General features: G+C 51.6%; 9 protein-coding genes across 9 annotated transcripts; 4 read left to right on the top strand and 5 right to left on the bottom strand.

The window, feature by feature from the left end:
- Nucleotides 1-693: 693 nt before the first annotated feature.
- On the top strand, nt 694-2,680 carry ASPVEDRAFT_139371 (uncharacterized protein; the record flags this gene model as incomplete). Its single annotated transcript, XM_040807574.1, has 8 exons — nt 694-969; nt 1,025-1,303; nt 1,358-1,439; nt 1,487-1,543; nt 1,613-1,704; nt 1,760-2,047; nt 2,106-2,153; nt 2,210-2,680. The coding sequence occupies 8 exons, from the start codon at nt 694-696 to the stop codon at nt 2,678-2,680; spliced, it is 1,593 nt and encodes a 530-aa protein (XP_040671737.1).
- A 404-nt stretch (nt 2,681-3,084) lies between these two features.
- ASPVEDRAFT_32308 (alpha/beta fold hydrolase) lies at nt 3,085-3,918 on the bottom strand (the record flags this gene model as incomplete). The annotated part of the gene is made up of 1 exon (XM_040810591.1): nt 3,085-3,918. One exon carries the CDS (start codon nt 3,916-3,918, stop codon nt 3,085-3,087), a length of 834 nt encoding a protein of 277 aa, XP_040671736.1.
- A 736-nt stretch (nt 3,919-4,654) lies between these two features.
- ASPVEDRAFT_87295 (uncharacterized protein) lies at nt 4,655-4,963 on the bottom strand (the record flags this gene model as incomplete). Its single annotated transcript, XM_040818029.1, has 2 exons — nt 4,655-4,903; nt 4,958-4,963. 2 exons carry the CDS (start codon nt 4,961-4,963, stop codon nt 4,655-4,657), a joined length of 255 nt encoding a protein of 84 aa, XP_040671735.1.
- A 550-nt stretch (nt 4,964-5,513) lies between these two features.
- On the top strand, nt 5,514-9,501 carry ASPVEDRAFT_64838 (uncharacterized protein; the record flags this gene model as incomplete). The annotated part of the gene is made up of 7 exons (XM_040815751.1): nt 5,514-5,558; nt 5,612-5,872; nt 5,928-6,237; nt 6,322-6,342; nt 6,390-6,410; nt 6,466-6,489; nt 6,827-9,501. 7 exons carry the CDS (start codon nt 5,514-5,516, stop codon nt 9,499-9,501), a joined length of 3,357 nt encoding a protein of 1,118 aa, XP_040671734.1.
- Nucleotides 9,502-9,578: 77 nt separating this feature from the next.
- On the bottom strand, nt 9,579-9,962 carry ASPVEDRAFT_308991 (uncharacterized protein). The gene has a single exon (XM_040810401.1). It carries the CDS (start codon nt 9,859-9,861, stop codon nt 9,655-9,657), a length of 207 nt encoding a protein of 68 aa, XP_040671733.1. The 5' UTR covers nt 9,862-9,962; the 3' UTR covers nt 9,579-9,654.
- Nucleotides 9,963-9,987: 25 nt separating this feature from the next.
- Nucleotides 9,988-12,314, top strand: ASPVEDRAFT_45398 (MFS transporter). Its single transcript, XM_040813278.1, has 12 exons — nt 9,988-10,044; nt 10,102-10,157; nt 10,213-10,292; nt 10,366-10,451; nt 10,504-10,598; nt 10,654-10,777; nt 10,831-11,161; nt 11,220-11,418; nt 11,474-11,584; nt 11,633-11,781; nt 11,837-11,942; nt 12,008-12,314. Coding segments are annotated over exons 1-12 (1,437 nt in total). The 5' UTR covers nt 9,988-10,042; the 3' UTR covers nt 12,106-12,314.
- Nucleotides 11,900-13,234, top strand: ASPVEDRAFT_309218 (uncharacterized protein). Its single transcript, XM_040810404.1, has 2 exons — nt 11,900-11,942; nt 12,008-13,234. Exon 2 carries the CDS (start codon nt 12,344-12,346, stop codon nt 13,220-13,222), a length of 879 nt encoding a protein of 292 aa, XP_040671731.1. The 5' UTR covers nt 11,900-11,942; nt 12,008-12,343; the 3' UTR covers nt 13,223-13,234.
- Nucleotides 13,235-14,326, bottom strand: ASPVEDRAFT_45393 (sterol desaturase family protein). Its single transcript, XM_040813277.1, has one exon. It carries the CDS (start codon nt 14,309-14,311, stop codon nt 13,247-13,249), a length of 1,065 nt encoding a protein of 354 aa, XP_040671730.1. The 5' UTR covers nt 14,312-14,326; the 3' UTR covers nt 13,235-13,246.
- A 247-nt stretch (nt 14,327-14,573) lies between these two features.
- On the bottom strand, nt 14,574-17,272 carry ASPVEDRAFT_175297 (uncharacterized protein; the record flags this gene model as incomplete). The annotated part of the gene is made up of 6 exons (XM_040808775.1): nt 14,574-15,974; nt 16,024-16,058; nt 16,106-16,111; nt 16,164-16,255; nt 16,304-16,952; nt 17,000-17,272. Coding segments are annotated over 6 exons (2,063 nt in total), but the record flags the coding sequence as incomplete, so codon positions are not given.
- Between the last annotated feature and the right edge of the window lie 599 nt (nt 17,273-17,871).

Below are 17,871 nucleotides of genomic sequence, written 5' to 3'. Positions count from 1 at the left end.
AGCAGTTCATCCGTAACATCCACCCATGTGCTCGACCTAGGAAAGTTCGCCGAATGCAATGGTGGCGACAGGAACTATGAAGCATGGAGACATCCACGCGAGACAATTAGATCTGGGGATAGGTTAAGCGAGAGTGGACTTTTCACATGCAAGATATCGCTGCAGAAGTACAATCATCTCTTACTTCCGTTGATCCGCGGGATGTGAAGGTTTCCCTTATTTTTAGCCCTGTGGAGTATACGAGATCATGAAGAATTGCACCCACGATGGACCAAATGTCGCAATAATGCTATTCTAGCCCGTCAGAATGGCTATCCTAAGCTTTGCCACAGCGGACATTATCCGTTGCTTCGCATCCGTGCCACGATCCTTGTGGGCCTTTTCGTTTTGCAGTTTACCCAGACGATATGGTAATTTTGCAGTTGACGACCCTCGGGACAAGGGTCCTTCATAACACACTGGCCTCGCGGATCGTCATTTCGACTGGCGATGGGTATGAGATGGCTAATGAGCTATTGTTAGCAAACAATAAGACTGGCTGCTCAGTGTCGTGGATCAGCTACGTGACGAGTATAAAAGTGCTGTCAGAAAGGGCAAGAGGAATGATCATCGATCAGACCCATCCCTCTTTCACTTTTCTCTCCTCGTCCTTTTACTTTCACTCGATTTGATTAGAACAGACAGGCTTTCAATATGGCGGATACAAACTCCTGGCAGTCCATCACCCAGCGCAAGCGAGATACCCTAGATGCCCTTTTGCCCGCGGACTTTCGTCTTAAACATGTCCCGTCTGCCGAGGAACAAAAGGACGTAACACAGTATATTCAGCAGTTCCTTTCGACGAGTGAGCTGGATATCACTGAGAATCACTCGGCAGCGGCCTTGGTCGACAAGCTAGCCACCGGCGCCTTGTCCGCTACAGATGTGACCAGGGCCTTCTGCCACCGTGCTACCATTGCCCATCAGCTGGTAAGTCCACAGAACCCTCACCAGATGTAAGCGTGTTAGCTGACTATAATGGCAGGTCAACTGTCTCAGTGAGGTCCTATTCTCGCAGGCATTGGCTCGCGCGCAGGAACTTGACGAGTATCTCCGCGTCAATGGGAAGCCTGTTGGGCCCCTCCATGGCTTGCCGATCTCTCTGAAAGATCAGTTCCGCGTAAAGGATGCGGAAACATCAGTAGGATATGTCGCATGGCTGGGCAAGGTCGAGACTGAGGAAACTGAGTCGTGGGTGGTGAAGGCACTGAAGGACATGGGCGCAATTGTTTTCGCCAAAACCAATGTTCCGACCAGTCTAATGGTAAGTTAATAGATTTGATGGAGCCCTGGAGACAGATGCTTACACTTGCAATAGTGCATTGAGACCAACAATAACATTGTTGGCTACACCACGAACCCCCACAACCGACTGCTCTCCTCGGGCGGTTCCTCTGGTGGTACGTGATGGCTATCCAGGGCTCTGCATTGGCTAACATTGAATTAGGCGAGGCAGCTCTTTTGAGCTTACGGGGAAGCATACTCGGACTCGGCTCCGACGTTGGTTAGTCTTCTAACTCTTGGGCATCCAATACGAGCTAACCAGATACGCGGTGCGCGCGACTCTCTGCAGGCGCCTCTATCCGTTTACCGTGCGCATTCACAGGCATATCAGGATTGAAGCCGTCCCACGGCAGACTGCCGTACCTAAACGTGGCGAACAGCGTACGTACTCTCATCGTAACGATATATGAGTGCTGGCTGATGAGTAATGGCAAAGATGGAGGGCCACGATACTGTTCCATCTGTTATTGGCCCGATGGGCCACACCATTTCGGACCTTCGACTAATAACCCAGAGTATTCTCTCTAGTCAGCCCTGGCTTCACGACCCCAAGGTTATCCATTTACCGTGGCGTGTGGACACGGAGGACGAGGTTCGACAGAGTGTGGCTTCGAAAACCCTGACCTTTGGCGTGCTCAGAACCGACGGTGTCATTCAGCCGCACCCTCCTGTAACTCGAGCAATCAACGAGACCGTCCAGGCCCTGAAGGCGGCAGGGTATGAGGTTTGTTCCATTGTTCCATTGGGTAGAGGCCGTCCTGCACATGCTAACTCGCCAAAAGGTGATTGAGTGGACGCCACCTCCCCATGCGGAGGCGTTCCAGATATTGGTATGTATCTCTCTATTTCTTGCACGCTCCATTTCTAATCATAACTATGAATACAGTGGAATGCTTTTGCTGCGGATGGCGGAATCGATATCCACAAAACCCTACAGCAAAGCGGCGAGCCTCCGGTTCCCCAGCTGTCAGTGTCCTACGGAGAGGCCCTGGGCCATCTCCCAGTTGGCACGGTGAATGACCTGTGGGCAAACCAACGAGCCAAGTATGATTATCAGGCCCGTTATCTCAGCTATTGGAACTCGACGGCCGACCAGACTCGCTCCGGCCGGCCCGTGGATGCCATTATCGCTCCTGCAACCCCAACGGCCTCCCACAAGCCCTCGGATGGCATCTACCCTGGCTACACGGGTGTTTACAATGTCCTCGACTTTAGTGCTGCGGTGATTCCAGTGACAAAGGTGGACCGGGCGGTGGATGCGAGGATCGACGACTACAACCCGTCTGGCGACTTTGACTCTGCAATCTGGAAGCAGTGTATGTATCCTATTTCGAAATCCGTTTACTGTCCTTGCTGACGTGGACCTTCTATTGTAGATGATCCTGATTTATACCATGGCACCCCAGTCGGTGTACAGGTTGTTGGTAGAAGGCTAGAGGAGGAGAAGGTACTCGCCATTGCGGAGGAGGTCCATAAGCTCGTGAAATCCGTGTAGCCTGGGTGGCAATGGATCGTTTGCCTGCTGTGACTTCCCTTGACAGTAGTATATTATGCAATCTACTCCTACATGTTTCTACTCATACATGCTGTTATTTTTACTGAGTACGCTCCGTTGCGTTTCTTCAGCACTGCTTCAGACAAGTGACCAGTTGGATATGTATTCTATCCCACTGGATCTGGAGAATAAAGGACAGTCTTTCCTTATGTATCAGTATTGTTACATACCGTAGTAATCATTCAGACTATTGATCGTATATATGGCTATCTGTCCATCCGACTTCTCCATTCATCAACCCTAGCTATCCAATCACGCACAAGGGCTTCGAACACACCAGTCTCGTCAATAGGAAGACCATGCGTACCACGGTCCAAGACAGCAAACGTAGATCGTGGATAAAGTTCCAGCAAGCGCAGACTGTCTCGATAACCGACGCTCTCGTCGTGCCGGCCACATACAACCAGCGTGGGTGCGAAGAACTTGGCGTCTTCATTATCCAAGGAAACGGATAACTGATACCGACGTGGATCTGCTCGGATCGGATCGAGAACTTTGTCGTCTGATGCCTCTATTGCTGGATTGTATGCCTCTGTGTACTTTGCCTTTAGACTCTCGATATAGGCAGGCGTGTGTATGAGAACATTCCCGAGACTTTCCCTTTCTTCGGCTGACAGCGTCGACATGAGTTGCTCATTTGTTACCAGAGGTTTGAAAGCGTCTATATCACGCCTGCTATCCTCTGGCTCCATCAGTGGTACTCGTAGTAGCAAACCATCGACTTGGTCTATATATCTCTGAGCAATCGCCCGTGCAAGATAGCCGCCACAGGAGGAGCCAACAAGCAAGAACTGTGATTTCCCCAGTCGAGCATCAACGAACTGTACCAGACGATTGTAGACTTCGTCCAGATTTCTGACATTGTTTGCAGGTGTCTTTCCCATCCCCGGGAGGTCCACGTAAATCCGGCGCAGTCCTGGTCGTGTCTTGAAGATGGGCTCAAAGTCGCGCTGCTCGACTCTGCCGTCCATCTGCCAGCCGTGGATGATCAATACGGGCAATCCATCGCCAAACTCCTCTGCTGATAGCATGGAGTCCATTTCCCACAGGGTTATGATTTGAGAGAAGGAGGCCAAGTTGATGCAGTGGGAGGAATTGGTCAGCTACAATCACGCCATCTGGCAGGATGAGACTGAGTTGCGCTATTCAGTGGACCAATAACAAATCAGTATTTAATAGGGTTCCGGTACAATAATCCGAGCTATACAGAGATAAGTGCAGCAGTTTGAATTATAAGCGTCTAGTCTTCTGGCACTGGTTGTCGCTACAAGACCCTCCGTAGTTATGTTCACATAAGGCATAATAGTAATGCTGTACGTATGGATATAGTGACTTGGAAATTGCCAACCAACATTCGCCCCGATGATACGAGCAGCTCTTGAAGTGAAGTGTGCCCTGCTAAGGGATGCCTTCTGGATGGCAAGAATAAGCGGCCTTTCCTCGTCCCTTGGGACGTCAAATAAAGTCATATAAATTCGATCTATGGCAAGATTTCAGGCATCTGCATCGCCAGAGGCACGGGATGTCGCCCTCGGCTGGGAATCTCCCCAATCTGGCGGCAGTAGGTAGCGAGCGTGTATTGAGAATATTCAGAGATCAAAGTGGAATGCGTGTGGTCAGATACTCAATTCAGAAGCGAAATATTCCGGTTTGCGTGGTAATCAATGTCCGGTGTCCGGGTTGTAGTAATGGGCACCGTGAATGCCAACAAAGGTCGCAAGTCTCGCAGGATGAGAAACTACATTGACATAGTCCAACTTTCAGTCCATGGCCTGTCTACCGGTCTCCAGCAGGCTGCTGGTCTCTTGGTGGTTGCCGCCCATTGCGCACGTCGGACCCCGAGATCCATACTCGGTTCGGGGTATAATATCCATGTCCGCAGCGACAGGTCCAGTGGCGCCAGTCTACCCCGGCCTGCTCGAGTGGACCGCAATTATGGGTGCAGTTTGGAGTCGGGTCTGGCGGTCTTGGGGCATCTGGGGGTGTTGGGGGCGTTGGGGACGTAGGGGGTGAACTCTCGCCAGACTGCAAGGAAGTCAGCCAGGTTGGACGCAAGGGATCGATATCCAGGAAACTCACTGTCATTTTGGATCGCGATCGTCCTTCGGTGGTAAGAGTGGTGATAGAAGTAGAAATCCGGTGTTCTCCGCGTTTCGATAACCCTTCTCAGTCTATCGAGAGCCGCAGCCAATGTCATGCATGCATTGTCATCCGAGGAATGACGTGGATGTCCTGCTGGCCCCGATACAAGGCCCAGTTCTTACTGGAAGATGAGGTTGCACCGCTTGTCCGGGGAATTGCAAAGCGTGACAGGCTGGCTGGCTGCCGTTCATTACATCTCAGGCGTTAATGCATACTAACATCCCATCTGTAGAGCCAGCAGTGCGGGCAAACAACCTGTATAATAGGTGCCCAAACATGGGATCGAACCAGAGGAGCCGTGCGAGGCTCAACACCAGATTCGAGGCAGAGGGTGGGTGTGTATATAAGCCCGGTCCTGTACAACGTAGGACGTGATTGTCAGTCCGCCCTCACCGCTGGTCCATCGTTGATCTGTCCCTCCTTGCTTGCCAGATCGTGGCGCCCTATTCAACTGAAAGAACGCCATACATACAGCCCCAACCCCGCACGAATAATGGCCACTGATATCAACCAACTCTGCTGGGATCATGCAATCCAGGTAGGAAGCCAGGGATCATGCGGAGACGGTGTCACCGTCACTGACTCACGCAGCTTTTTCTGCATCAGTCCACACGAGATCCGGGCAAGCGGCGCCTGGCCAAATCCCTGCCGGCTTGCACACCAGAAAGTCTGGTGATGGAGGTTAAGCGTCACCTACATCTGACCGCCAGAACAGCCTCTGGTGGGCTTTGGGCGAGGCTGCAACACTTTGCGGGACTGATTTCACCGTATTGCACCACCATAGATGCTTTTGTCCAACATGACCCGCATAATATCGCCTTGGTTTGGGGGTCTATCCGGGTCATTATCCAGGTGCGTGGCATTACAGCCCGTATTCTCTCTGTCGATTGCTGACTCGCTGGCTGAGATCCTCGTTGCCCAACAACAAACTTCCGACGAAATAAACGAGGCTTTTGACTTTATCGGCCATCAAATCGAAAATTACCACAAATCTCTCAGCCTGTTCCCCGAGGAGCTGCGCGAGGCAACCACACAGATATATGCCTGTGTGTTCGAGCTGATTCTGCGCGTCCGGGCCTATCTCGAATCACGGCGCACTCGCCGTTTTTTCAAGGCTGCCCTAGGCGCATTCAGGTCAGAACTAGAGAAAGTCCAGCTGTCCATCCGACGATGGGAACAAATCCGGGATCGCATTTTTCGTGTTGCAGCAGAAAATGGTTAGTCTGCCCCAACCCAGCAGCACATGCCTGCCACACTTTCGCAATGCAGCGAATGACGAGACGGCTAATCTGTAAGTGCAGTCAAGCGGCTGGAGTCTGATCGTAGGTAATCCTTCCACCTCCCACCACCAACGCTGACACGTCTTCAGGCGTGCGGGAGAGCCAGGCAGGTGAGTCCGGCCACCCCTCAACGCGATGTTGTAAAGGCTCACCCGTATATTCCAGCAATGGAGCGTGCCAGGAAAATAGGTATGAGTGCTGCGACCACTGCTTCATCGTCGCATAGCTGATTTCCCCCCTTTCCTTCTTTTCATGAAAGAATACGAGGTTGATAAAATCCACCGTTGGCTCGATGTACCCCAGGCCACAGCTCAGAACAACTCCGACCGGCGAGATGGGACTTGCACTTGGATCTTCCAACATGAAGCATTTCAGCAGTGGACACAGCATCCTGGAGAAGGTTGCTTGTGGATTCACGGCAAACCCGGTAAGGCTCACTCCCACTAGTATACATAGCCTTCAGGGTTAAGCAAGCCATATTCCTCCTGTATAGGATGTGGAAAGTCCACCATGGCAAAATATCTAGCTTCGACAATGAAGGACCAATTCATCTTCGCCCATTTCTTCCGTAGCCATGGAGATTTCCGGTTTCGGCTGGCGTCAAACTTTGCCTTGTCCCTGATCGCCAAAGCCCTGGATATCCCTGAGGTTGTTGAAGCGCCCGGGGCTGCCCAGGTGCTCGCTAATACAAATGCATTAATGGCGATCCCATCCAGTAAATGCACGCTGCAGCAGCTGTTGGCTATTCTGGATCAGCTTTTGGATCTGCTCCCGGGAGTCACTATACTTGTTGATGCATTGGATGAGTGCCGAGATATTGAACCACCTGGCGACGACCCTCTTTCGAGCTTTCTGCGTCGTTCTGGCTCATGCAAGAACCGCCGGGTTATTCTGCTCTCCACTAACCATCATTTCGTCCTGGCAAAAGTATCTGGTACTGACCGCGCAATCGCAATGGACGAGAAAGCTATCGCCGGCGACATTCGCCTCTTCCTGGAGAGTGAAATTGACAGGGCTGGCCTCGGGGACCTGCGAGACAAGATCTTACAGAAAGGCTTAGAGGAAAGCAGGGGTATGTTTCTATGGGTCGTTCTCATGATGAAGCACGTTAGAGACGCCTCCAATCTGAAAAAGTGTCGGGAGTCCCTGGACCAGTTACCCCCGGGGTTATTCCAGATGTTCGACACGTCTCTGAGAAGAACTGCAGAGTCCTTGAGCCGGGAAGACCATGACCTGCGCTACAATGTTCTACGCCTCCTTGTTGGGGCATATGAGAGCATGACGGCGGCCGAAATCTCGACGGCCATGGCCTTCTCTCCAGACACCCATGAGCTGGACGATGAACTAAAACTGATTAACGCCGAGACCAGAATTGCGAGGGTGTGTCGACCTTTTGTCGAGCTTACTCCTGACCGACGTATCCAATTCATCCACAGCACAGTCAAAGAGTTCTTTCTCGCGGAGCAGGGCCGGTCTTCGCCGTGGCGGACGAGCAAGTATGCCTTGCACTTTTCCTTGCAAGATTGCCATCGGTTGCTGGCACGCAGGACATTGGCGGCCTTAACTCAGAGCCTGTATCAAACCTGGCAGCATTCCGCCAGGCTCCTCCAACAGCATCTGTTGCCCGGGGAAGACGTGAGTACAGAACTGGCGAAACCGGCCATGAGCCAGCAAAATGACTTTTACAATTACTCTTGCCGCCACTGGCAGGATCATCTAATCATGTTGGCAAACCCGGACCAGATTATCCTGGATTTATTCCGCAAGTTCCTCCAGCAAAATGCGTTCGTCGCTTGGTCCGAGGCGATGGTTGATCTGGCAAATTTGAGTGCCCCTTCTGCTCAGGTTTCTGTGCGAGCGGCGCTTCAACAGTGGCACTCACAAAGCCTGGAGCCCCGGTTGAGGCCGAAAGTTCCCTTGGATAGCTACTTCTTAGAGGCGCATCTCGCATTGAGGGACGAGCTTGCCGAACAGGCACACAGCGCAGTATTGCCCGTCCTCCCTTTGGCCCGCCTCGGCGAATTCTACAACGTAGGAGGAGAGACGGTTGAGGAGTGGGAGCTTGGATATAGATTCAAGGAAGAGGTAGTTTCTGGCTACGAAGCCACTTTAGGCAAACGCAATCGCTTCACCCTCAATGCCAGAACGAGCCTGTACCAGGAGTATCTCTGGAAGATGAGAATGGACGAAGCTAGGGAAGGGCTGTATGAGGTCGCAAGGCTGCAGCTTGAGGCTGTAGGAACAGAGCTTCCGGACTATTATATCACTCTTTTCTATTTGGGCGCTGTGGAATTCCATCTTACTATGTTCAAGGATGCCCGACAAACATTGAAGACATCTGCGGATGGCCTAAAGCGGCTTCTTGGAGACGTCAACTCCAAGGCAATCCAGGCAGAGCTTTTTATTGGATATGCACTGGAGGCAGAAGGTCGATTGAGTATGGCCGCAGCTCTCTACGAGGAGATATGGAACAAATGGACGGGAGTTGGCGGTAGGGCCAACGGAATCAGCCTGATGATACAAACAGCCCAGGGGTCATGCTACAGAAAGCAGGGCCACTTGGATACTGCCCAGGACTTGCTTTCTCATTCCTGGACAGAGAGGAAGCACCTGTTCACGGTGGACAATAACGTCACTGTGGATTCTGGTATTCAACTGGCCATACTATTGCGGGACTTGGACGACAACGCAAGAGCAACCGACATCCTGGCCGAAGTAGTACATTCCGGCATCTTCCCAGGGGACTTCGAGCGGTCGTGCCAGGTCGATCATCTTCGAGCTCTGATCGACTTCGACAACGGTCGATACAGTGACGGTAAGAAGCGCCTGCGTCGTTGCCTAGAACAGGCCGGTGATGGCCGCCAGGGTCTCCATAATAGAGAGCTCCTGTGGATTCGGATCACCCTCGCCGATGTCCTCCGGTGTCATGGAGAAGGCGACGACGCCTTGATGCTTTTCGCTGATCTAGTCACGCCACTGTCGTTGGCAGATGAGCTGGCCGGAGAGCCTGAACCAGGCCATCAGTTAGAAGTTGCAGAGGAAGCCCTCCGATACTTAAAGTCCTATAACCAGACCGCGGCAGCAGAACTCCTCCAGCGCCATCAACTCAAATGGAAACGAACAAGGGATTTCTGGGTTCTTCAGGGCGGCCCTATCTCGGATACCGCCTGGATGGCTCCCCCTCGCGACGTCCCAGGTTAGTTTCGAGATATACGGCATACAGCAGCTGCTGGGCGTCGGCGTCAGGAGTTCAGCTTCAAGCAATGTCTTTATTTAATTTGAATTTTGTTACTTCCGCTACTAGTATATGAGAATGTGAGACATTGCTTGTGTGGTTGGCCGCCGGCCCAGGACTCAGGCATTAACGCCCCCGCTGTAAAAAAAAAGATCAATCAAAATACAAAATAAAGTAAACCATATTCCGTGTTTCAGGCTCGCCTCCCCTGCGTGTGGCACCGATGAGGCGCCCAACCAGCTTGCACTTCGTGGCCGGAGCAACGAGCTGGGCGGCAGTCTGCCTTGAACATGCGCCCCAGTATCAGCTCTTATAAATACCGCCATCTAGCCGCGAGCACCCTGCCTGTGTCCTGGAACCGCTGCATGGCACAGTTCAGCCTTCCATAAACCCGTCTCGTCATCATTACCTACTATGGCGGCTGGGGAAGACACGCCCTTAATTGGGCCACGCACAGAACGCGCGATCAACTCCGAAATCAAAGCAGTGGTACTCGCAGGCTTCCCGATGTAGGCCAACAGTGTCGGGATGCACTGGACGATCCAAATGACTGACCTGGAATATAGGCTGCTTTTGACGTCCGCCGATAGCGCCTATCTGCTCGCGTCGTTCTCAACGCTGAGTAGTTAACCAATGCTGCGATACACTCTCCAAGGGAACTAACGGCTGCGTTGCAGGCTCACAGTTTGGTCACCTGGATGACGCTGCCTGGTTGATGATGACCTATCAGGTTGGTGTGATAATCGGACAATCGATTGTTTGTATTCCTCTGCCTCTGAAGACGCGCCAGATGAACATGCCGCGCAGCTAACGATGCCTACTCGCCACAGTACAGTCGCCTTTCCGACCGATATGGGCGCAAGCAAATCATGCTCGTCGCTCATTTCCTGTTCATCGTCGGCACCTTTTGTGCCTGGTTGGTTTCTCCATGGCCTTTGATTCTACTCTTACGCTGATCTTTCTATCAGGCAGGCGCCGAGCTTCTGGTATATTGTCGCAGCACGATTCTTCACAGGTTTGGGAACCGGCGGTATGCCGCTCATGCTCAATACCATCTTGAACGGTAAGTAGAGTGGTTTCCGGTTGGTGTCACTTCGAGTGTGCTGAGCCTTGGATAGATATATGCAGCGAAGCATACAGATCTGCGCTGCACGGCGGTGTCGTCGCTGGTCAGCTTTGGGGTGGTCATTTTCTGGGTGGAATTGGTGGAGGATATATTACGGACAAGTACAGTTGGCAGATGTATGTCCCTTGTCATCTTCCAGCTTTCCAGTCTAACTGAAGCTTTCTGCCAGGGTCTTTCGGTGCGAGTTTATATGGGCTCTCCTGTCCTTTGCTATTCTATGCTGGTTCCTGCCCTCTACCGCGCTCGAAGATCTGCCCGCCCAGTGTAATATTAGAGCAGCCTTCGTACTGGCATTCAGTCTGGTATGCTTGGTTGTTTGCCTCGACAACGACTTTGTAGTATTCTGGGTGCCCCTAGCTCTATGCATCGCTGCTGCTTCTGTATTCGGCTGGCTTGAAGGACACGCCACCGTTGCCCTGATCCCTTGGGAGAGGCTACAGGATGGTCCCATGAAATATGTTATTTGCATTGCGTCCATAACAGCCTTTGTTGACATGTCTGTAAGTGCAATTCCCACTGGGACCAAACAGCCCAGTATAGCTGACTCCTCCCTTCCAGGTATTAAGTCTTATTCCATACTACGTGCAGGCGTCGCACATTGGTTCCATAGTCGTTATCGGCTGGCTAAACATGACATTCCCCGTGGCCGAGATATTGGGTCACTGCTTATGCTCGTTGATCCAACGGGACCGGTATGTTTTCATCGCTTCCCGGACGCTATCATGTTTGAGTCTTGGAATCCTTTGGATCAATAAAGGTACGCCGTGGTATTGCCTGCCCGGAACTCTTTGAGTGTTGACATATCTTGCCAGACTGGGCGAAGCTGGTGGGTTTAATTCTGGCAGGCTTGAGCTCCGCCCTTGCCAACGGTACCTCGATGACCATGATCATGCGGTACACAGAGGGCAAGGGAATAAACAAAGGTGAGGCAGAATCCCACCCGGATGAGAATGACCTAACAGTGTCAATAGACCGATGCATCTTGTATGGCATCTACCATCTGGTTATCGCCATTGGGAACCTACTGGCGCAATCCATGATCATTTGGATGCTCCAAAGCCTAATTGCTCGCAACATTCGATCCAGCCTCGATCATGATTTTCCAGATGACATAGACAAGGTCTGTTTTATAATGCCATTGCGATCGCATCCAGATCCGTTAACCATCCCGGCAGCTGGTGAGGAAATGCCTTGAAAGCTTTGACTACATTGACACACTCCCCGGCTGGCTGAGTCTGTCGGTGCTGCAGTCGTTCCTGGATGCTATACAAACCAGCATCAGTATGACACCCACTCAACTTTCACTGGCCAGTTGGTGTGCTTGAAACTGACTATGCAATTCTTAGGGTACATTCTGGTCATTTCCGGCATCGGAGCGCTCATTGCATTCCTCTGCGGTTCTAAGAATCCAAAGGAGGTAAGAGAAGTGCAGCAATCGACTTGAAGTGACATCAGATCCTCTTCCACTCGGCAGCGATAAAGTGCCGAAGAAGCATGTAATAAGCAAGGAACATGATATACAGTGATAGATACGTAAATAGAACCCCTGGTATTCGATGTAAGATGTGCGTGTGATTGGATGGATACACCGAGGATAACAGATAGCCGAGGTCAATGATTACAAGAACACATTGCTATATATACGTACACTCCCGCAGTTTAACTCGTTTAACGACGTCAAAATGTCATTCAAGTCTTTACTTTACAGCAAGTCTGGCGATGGAAAGGTCGCCTACATCACCTTAAACCGTCCGAACCAGCACAATGCGATCGACCAGCACATGCCCCTCGAGATACGCACCGCTGTGCAGACTGCCAATGCTGACCCTGACGTGCACTGCATTGTACTAAAAGGCAACGGTCGCGGGTTCTGCGGTGGCTACGACCTCGATATTTACGCTGCAAACGCCCAGCGTGGAGAGACTGAGGGCAGTCAGGACCTCTCTCGCGGGTATGAGCCATTCCAGGACTATCTGACCATGAAGGAATGCACAGACTGCTATTCGGAGCTGTTTCGCAGCCACAAGCCTACGATCGCGCAAGTCCACGGGGCGGCTGTCGCGGGGGGGAGTGATATTGCGCTGTGTTGTGACATGGTTGTCATGGCCGACGACGCGAGAATTGGATATCCACCGAGTCGGGTCTGGGGATGTCCGACCACAGCAATGTGGGCGTATCGCATTGGGCCGGAGAAGGCGAAGAGGATGCTTTTTACTGGGGATCTTGTCAGTGGCGCTGAAGCTGAATCTATGGGTCTTGTTCTCAAGGCTGTTCCATCTACACAGCTGGAGGAGACGGTCAGGCTTCTTACGGACCGGATCAAGTCTGTGTCTATCAATCAGCTTTGGATGCAGAAGCAGGTTATCAATAGTACGATTGAGGGGACGATTTCAGGATCACAAAGGCTAGCGACCGTCTTTGATGGCATCACGAGAAACTCGCCAGAAGGTATACAGTTTCAGCAACTGGCACAAGAAAAGGGCTTCAAAGCAGCAATATCGGTCAGAGATGAGCCAGGGCGAAGTGAAGAATATAGAAAGAAGTGGAAGAGTGTACTTTAACTAGTTATGTATTTGATAGTAGGTCTAGAAAATAGGCATCAACACCACATTCCCATAGTCGATATTCGATGCCTCTGCCTCCACTCTATCCAGGCAGCTGTTGAACAGTCGGTCCCATACCCTGGTCTGCTTTCCATAGTTGAAACTCTTCCTCCATCCCTTGCGATGATGCATGTCGTGGTCTTCCAATGCCAATTCGGCATCACAGAGCTTCAGCAGCCATGTAATTGGCGAAGGCACGATAGTATGGACACGGACGCCACTGTGGCCCATGACTTCGGCGTAAGTGACATACTCGTAGCAGACCCACCACTCATAGAAGCCCAGTGGGAGGCCGATTACCCATAACGTGGCAAAAGTCAGGAACGGCACGATAACCATTTCAATGATTTCCTGCTCGTCATCGGCAAACGCGGAGAAAACGGCAGTGGGGTGCTTGGTTAAATGGTGTGTGCGGTGGTATTTCCAAAGAGAGGGCACCTCGTGGCAGGCCCGGTGGTAGCTGTAGAACCAGAAGTCGAGAACGACACCGTACAGGCTGAGCTTTGCAAGGAAAGGAGCCCACGAGGTTGTGTCCCTAATCGCATCCAGGGGAGACACACCGGGGTTGTAGGTGACAAGGACAGCCATCGCCATGCGGAAGGCTGCGGTCTTGTGCATCGAGCCTATTATCTTCCCCGCGCCGGTGTTAGGAATATCGTCTCGCTTGTGAACATCTCCATCTAAGCAGCCATGTTCGTATGATAGACGACGCAGCATGCGAACTTCATGGATCGCCACCAATGTGTATACGCCATTGTAGGAGAGAAATGTGGCGAGCTTTCCGAGGCCGTGCCCAGTCAGGGTGACCCACGCTTGGTGTAGTAGCAGGGGCACGGCGGCGAAGAAGATGATAAAGAGGTGCTGCGATAGTTGCGACATGTATGGGAGCTTATCGGTCTTCGGATGGACAGGCAGTGGCTTGTTTGGAAAGACAGGATAGATGTTGATGAGATCGATGAAGCGCTGGTAGCTATTCCATGTTGCCCGGTCCTTGAGCGGCCAGTCTGAGGTCATGGAATGCTGGTTAACGTTAGTAGCCAGGCCCATTGTGGCGGTTGTGTGCTTTCGTTGTTGTCTGTATATCAATCTGGGTTGCGTCGTTGGTATTTAAGACCCAACACTCGGCCCGTCGGCTAAGTTTCACCATGTGAAGACACAACTGGGCCATATTCTACCACTATGAATTGGCTGCAACATCTTCACCAAGCCATATTGTGTGGTGTCTGGATACCCCTCCTGATTCTGTTGGGGAAATATCAACCATGCTCGCAAGCGCTACTCCATGCAGCTTAGGGCATCTGGATATCTTCCAATAATAAATCAATTTGTGTTGTGGGGCGAGCTAATGTGGCCCAAATCTGGAGATCGCGGCTCCACTGATGTTCTAGAAAAGATACGGGGTACGCCATTGCCAGTTAGACGAGTTGTTATGACATCTAGCCTGTTAACAAAACTCCCTGCGCACAGGTTACTGACATCAGACCTCCAAAAATTGCTCTCAACATCTCCCAATCCGCCAATCCCTAGTATTCTCGCTTAGAACAGGCCCATACGTAGGTAAAATGCACTATGGCAAACCAGCCTGCCAGCACATCCCCCGCAAGATGGGCTCTGTCTGCCCCATGTAAGAACGCCGTAATCGTCATCATGGAAATGCGTCGCGTCTGCAACAACCGTGAAATCCAGGAGAAGCTCAGCTCGATCACAAGCTCGGTGTGAATCCCTCCACAGTCACATTCCAGCCTGCAGGAAAATGCGGGCCCTCATCTCCATCCCACCCTCCAGCCATCATGGCAGTCGCAAGTAGCAGACCTCCAGCGTTGGGGAAATACGGTGTGGGCACCCTCTCCCCTCCCACTGGGTACCCGGCGTCGTCGAAGGCGTAGTAGGGATGCAGGAGATAGGCAACAGCCTGCTCTACATCGCCTAAGCGGAGGCTATTCATGGCTAGCATGCTGAAGTCCCAGCCATACACGTCTTCCAGTTCCCACAGTTTCTGAATGAGTTTGGCGGTATTGCGCATCACGGTCAAATTGAGCGGAGGCCCTGTTGATGAGGGTGGAAGCAGACCGTATATACCAATCATCGCCGGGTGGTCCTGCACTGTTGTTGTCCCTTCCTTCCACATGTCTGGGATACCCTCGTAGACAGCATAAGAGTCGTTAATAACTGGAAGTGGCGCGAGGTTATCCCGCACCGCAACCCAGTCTCTGGGCACTGACACTCCCTGGCGCTCTTTCCATTGGATTGCGATATCCAGCCCGAATCGCCAGTATGCCAGCTCAAATGTGGGATTCACCGTTGCATTAGGATTGGTATTCTCGCTGACCGGGTACATCGGGGGCCCAAGATCGTAAACCTGGGTGGTTGTATTCCACCAAGCATATGACGCCATGAAATCAGCCGTCGCTGTAACAATCTCATCCCATTCTCGCAAGGTGTTACTGTTGGGGAAAGCTCGGTAAACATATTCAGCAAAATGCATCACATGCGGTTGCTGCCAGATGAGCAAGACGTTGATCTCCCCCGGCGCGCTCCTCCCGGTTGGGTCTGTCATCTTGCCCCAGCGCGCGCCTACGTACCCTTGTGAAGCAGCTCTCTCGATGCTGGACTGGAGGAAGCGCTGGTACGTGCTGGGGACTGTCCGCGAGAGAAGGTCATGGTGACCCCAGCGGGCGAACTGCAGGCAGTGCCACAAGACCATTTCTAGCTATTATACTTGATTAGTCGCACTCTCGTCGGGTGATATTGGAACTCACATGAAATTTACCATACCAACCATTATTCACAAGGCCTAATATACCGTTAGTTCAATATGGTAGGGTAGCTCGTATATCGTACCAGACTCTGGAAATATCAGTATATCAGTATATCAGACATTGGCAGTGGCAGTACATGCCTTGAGGGGGATTATGGGACGCTGAATTTACAGCAACTAGATACTGCGACAAGATTATTCGTCGTTGCAGCTCAGTTGCATTATCATTATTACTGGCTGAGAGGTCAATGAATGCACCTGAAGTCCAGTAATTGGCCCACCATTCTCGAGACTCTGTCGAAATCTCGTTGGAACTGGGCATCTTGACCCTATCTGTCGGCGAAAATGCAACCACTAGGTGTAGAGTATCACAGCCAGATGGTGTGAGAATAAACCTGTTTGAACTGGGCAAAGGGCCGGATATAGCCCCATTTGTGCTCCAGTTTGCGCGAGTATATTGCACATTGTCATCCGCGATATGTCTGAAAGACACTGAATGGGCAGTTGAATGGGCTTTTACTGTATTAATTCTAGTCTCGTTCCACACTCCAACATATGGGGCGTCGAACTTGTTCGTATCAGAGTATGGAAAGTCGAAGAAGACACCCAGGCCTCCAGACACCAGGAGGTCTGACTTGATCTCGATCCCTACAACAGGGTCCGCCGGATGGCTTGTCACTTGAACGGATACGCTGGATCCATTAAACCGGAAATTTGATAGGATAGTGCCACTCCAGAGGTCGAGCTCCTGGGATTTGTCGATGAGTTGCTGTTCAGTAACGTTGCGCCCACCGAAATATAGGCCAATGTTTCCCATATTAACTCTTTGCGGGTTCTGGATCAGCCAGTTCGAAATGTCTTCCTCCGCCGGATTAGGTATGCCATAATTCACCAGTCGCCCGTGCGTCCACCAGTCGACACCGGTGAAATCTGTAAACATAGTCAGCCTCGATACTATGGTGAAGGGTAGGACATACCGGTAGTTGACATCTGTCCAGGCGTGGTTGGCAGGCTGAAATTGTGCCATGCCCAAGAGCTCTGGATGGCAAATGGAGAAAAGGTCTGCAGGCCGGTGATGTCGGCACCGAAAGCGAAATCGCCATTTCCAACTTGGAGAGGCGTCGTGGGCGAGTTGGCGTTGCGGTGCGGGTTGAAGGACCTGACGATGTCGCGCCGTTGGGCCGGGCTGAGGGCAGAGACCCCAGTAGTCCCAAGTAGTGCCCATACCAGACAATTTAGGTAGTTCATCCTGCTTGGTGTGCAGTAAGTGAACTCGGGCTATGAACATATAGCTGAGGGTTTGGAGGTACATCTTTGCTCTGACTCGCGGAAGTATATTCGCCGTTTCCCGCCTGCATTCCTGTTATACTCCAACTTTGCGGGGTCGTCAATTCTGCCTAAACAAAGGAGTTTAACAAAGGTTAACTGCCATACTATGTGTTCATTGCCTCTGAAACCGGGTATATCTAGACACATCTGTTGTTTATACTTAGTGTGGTAGTGCCGAATATATAAATATATATTTCGGAGTCTATATTCAACATGCACCTGGCTAAGAGCCCACAACAATGTATTAGAGAACTCGATATTTAACAAGATCCTCATTTAGGTGAATATTGGATTCCCTGTATATGCGTCTGGAATCTATAGCACTCTAACTCGGCAGTGTCTTGTGTACGCATCCAAACTGAGCAGCGGCATCGGACCGGTCACGTGGTGCTGCCGGCTGATGCTGTGATTGGTGACAGTCCGTGGAGTCCCGCCCGGAAGAGTGCCGCTCACGTGATGTTGTGTTCCGCAGTCACGTGCTGCTCCCCGATGTCGCGTGGCAAATGCAGAATTATCACTT

Source organism: Aspergillus versicolor (assembly GCF_001890125.1).
Source record: "Aspergillus versicolor CBS 583.65 unplaced genomic scaffold ASPVEscaffold_10, whole genome shotgun sequence".
In the NCBI taxonomy this organism is placed as follows: Eukaryota; Fungi; Ascomycota; class Eurotiomycetes; order Eurotiales; family Aspergillaceae; genus Aspergillus; species Aspergillus versicolor.
The sequence above is the reverse complement of the archived record's forward strand: the minus strand, read 5'-3'. Positions and strand labels throughout refer to the sequence as shown.

What these genes read in the sequence shown, in the direction of transcription:
- ASPVEDRAFT_308991 (XM_040810401.1), bottom strand. Translation starts at nt 9,861, where the DNA reads ATGGCGGTATTTATAAGAGCTGATACTGGGGCGCATGTTCAAGGCAGA.
- ASPVEDRAFT_45398 (XM_040813278.1), top strand. An exon ending in TGATAATCGGACAATCGATT is followed by an intron (nt 10,293 to 10,365) that starts GTTTGTATTCCT and finishes TACTCGCCACAG; the next exon opens with TACAGTCGCCTTTCCGACCG. An exon ending in AATCCTTTGGATCAATAAAG is followed by an intron (nt 11,419 to 11,473) that starts GTACGCCGTGGT and finishes ATATCTTGCCAG; the next exon opens with ACTGGGCGAAGCTGGTGGGT.
- ASPVEDRAFT_309218 (XM_040810404.1), top strand. Translation starts at nt 12,344, where the DNA reads ATGTCATTCAAGTCTTTACTTTACAGCAAGTCTGGCGATGGAAAGGTC.
- ASPVEDRAFT_45393 (XM_040813277.1), bottom strand. Translation starts at nt 14,311, where the DNA reads ATGGGCCTGGCTACTAACGTTAACCAGCATTCCATGACCTCAGACTGG.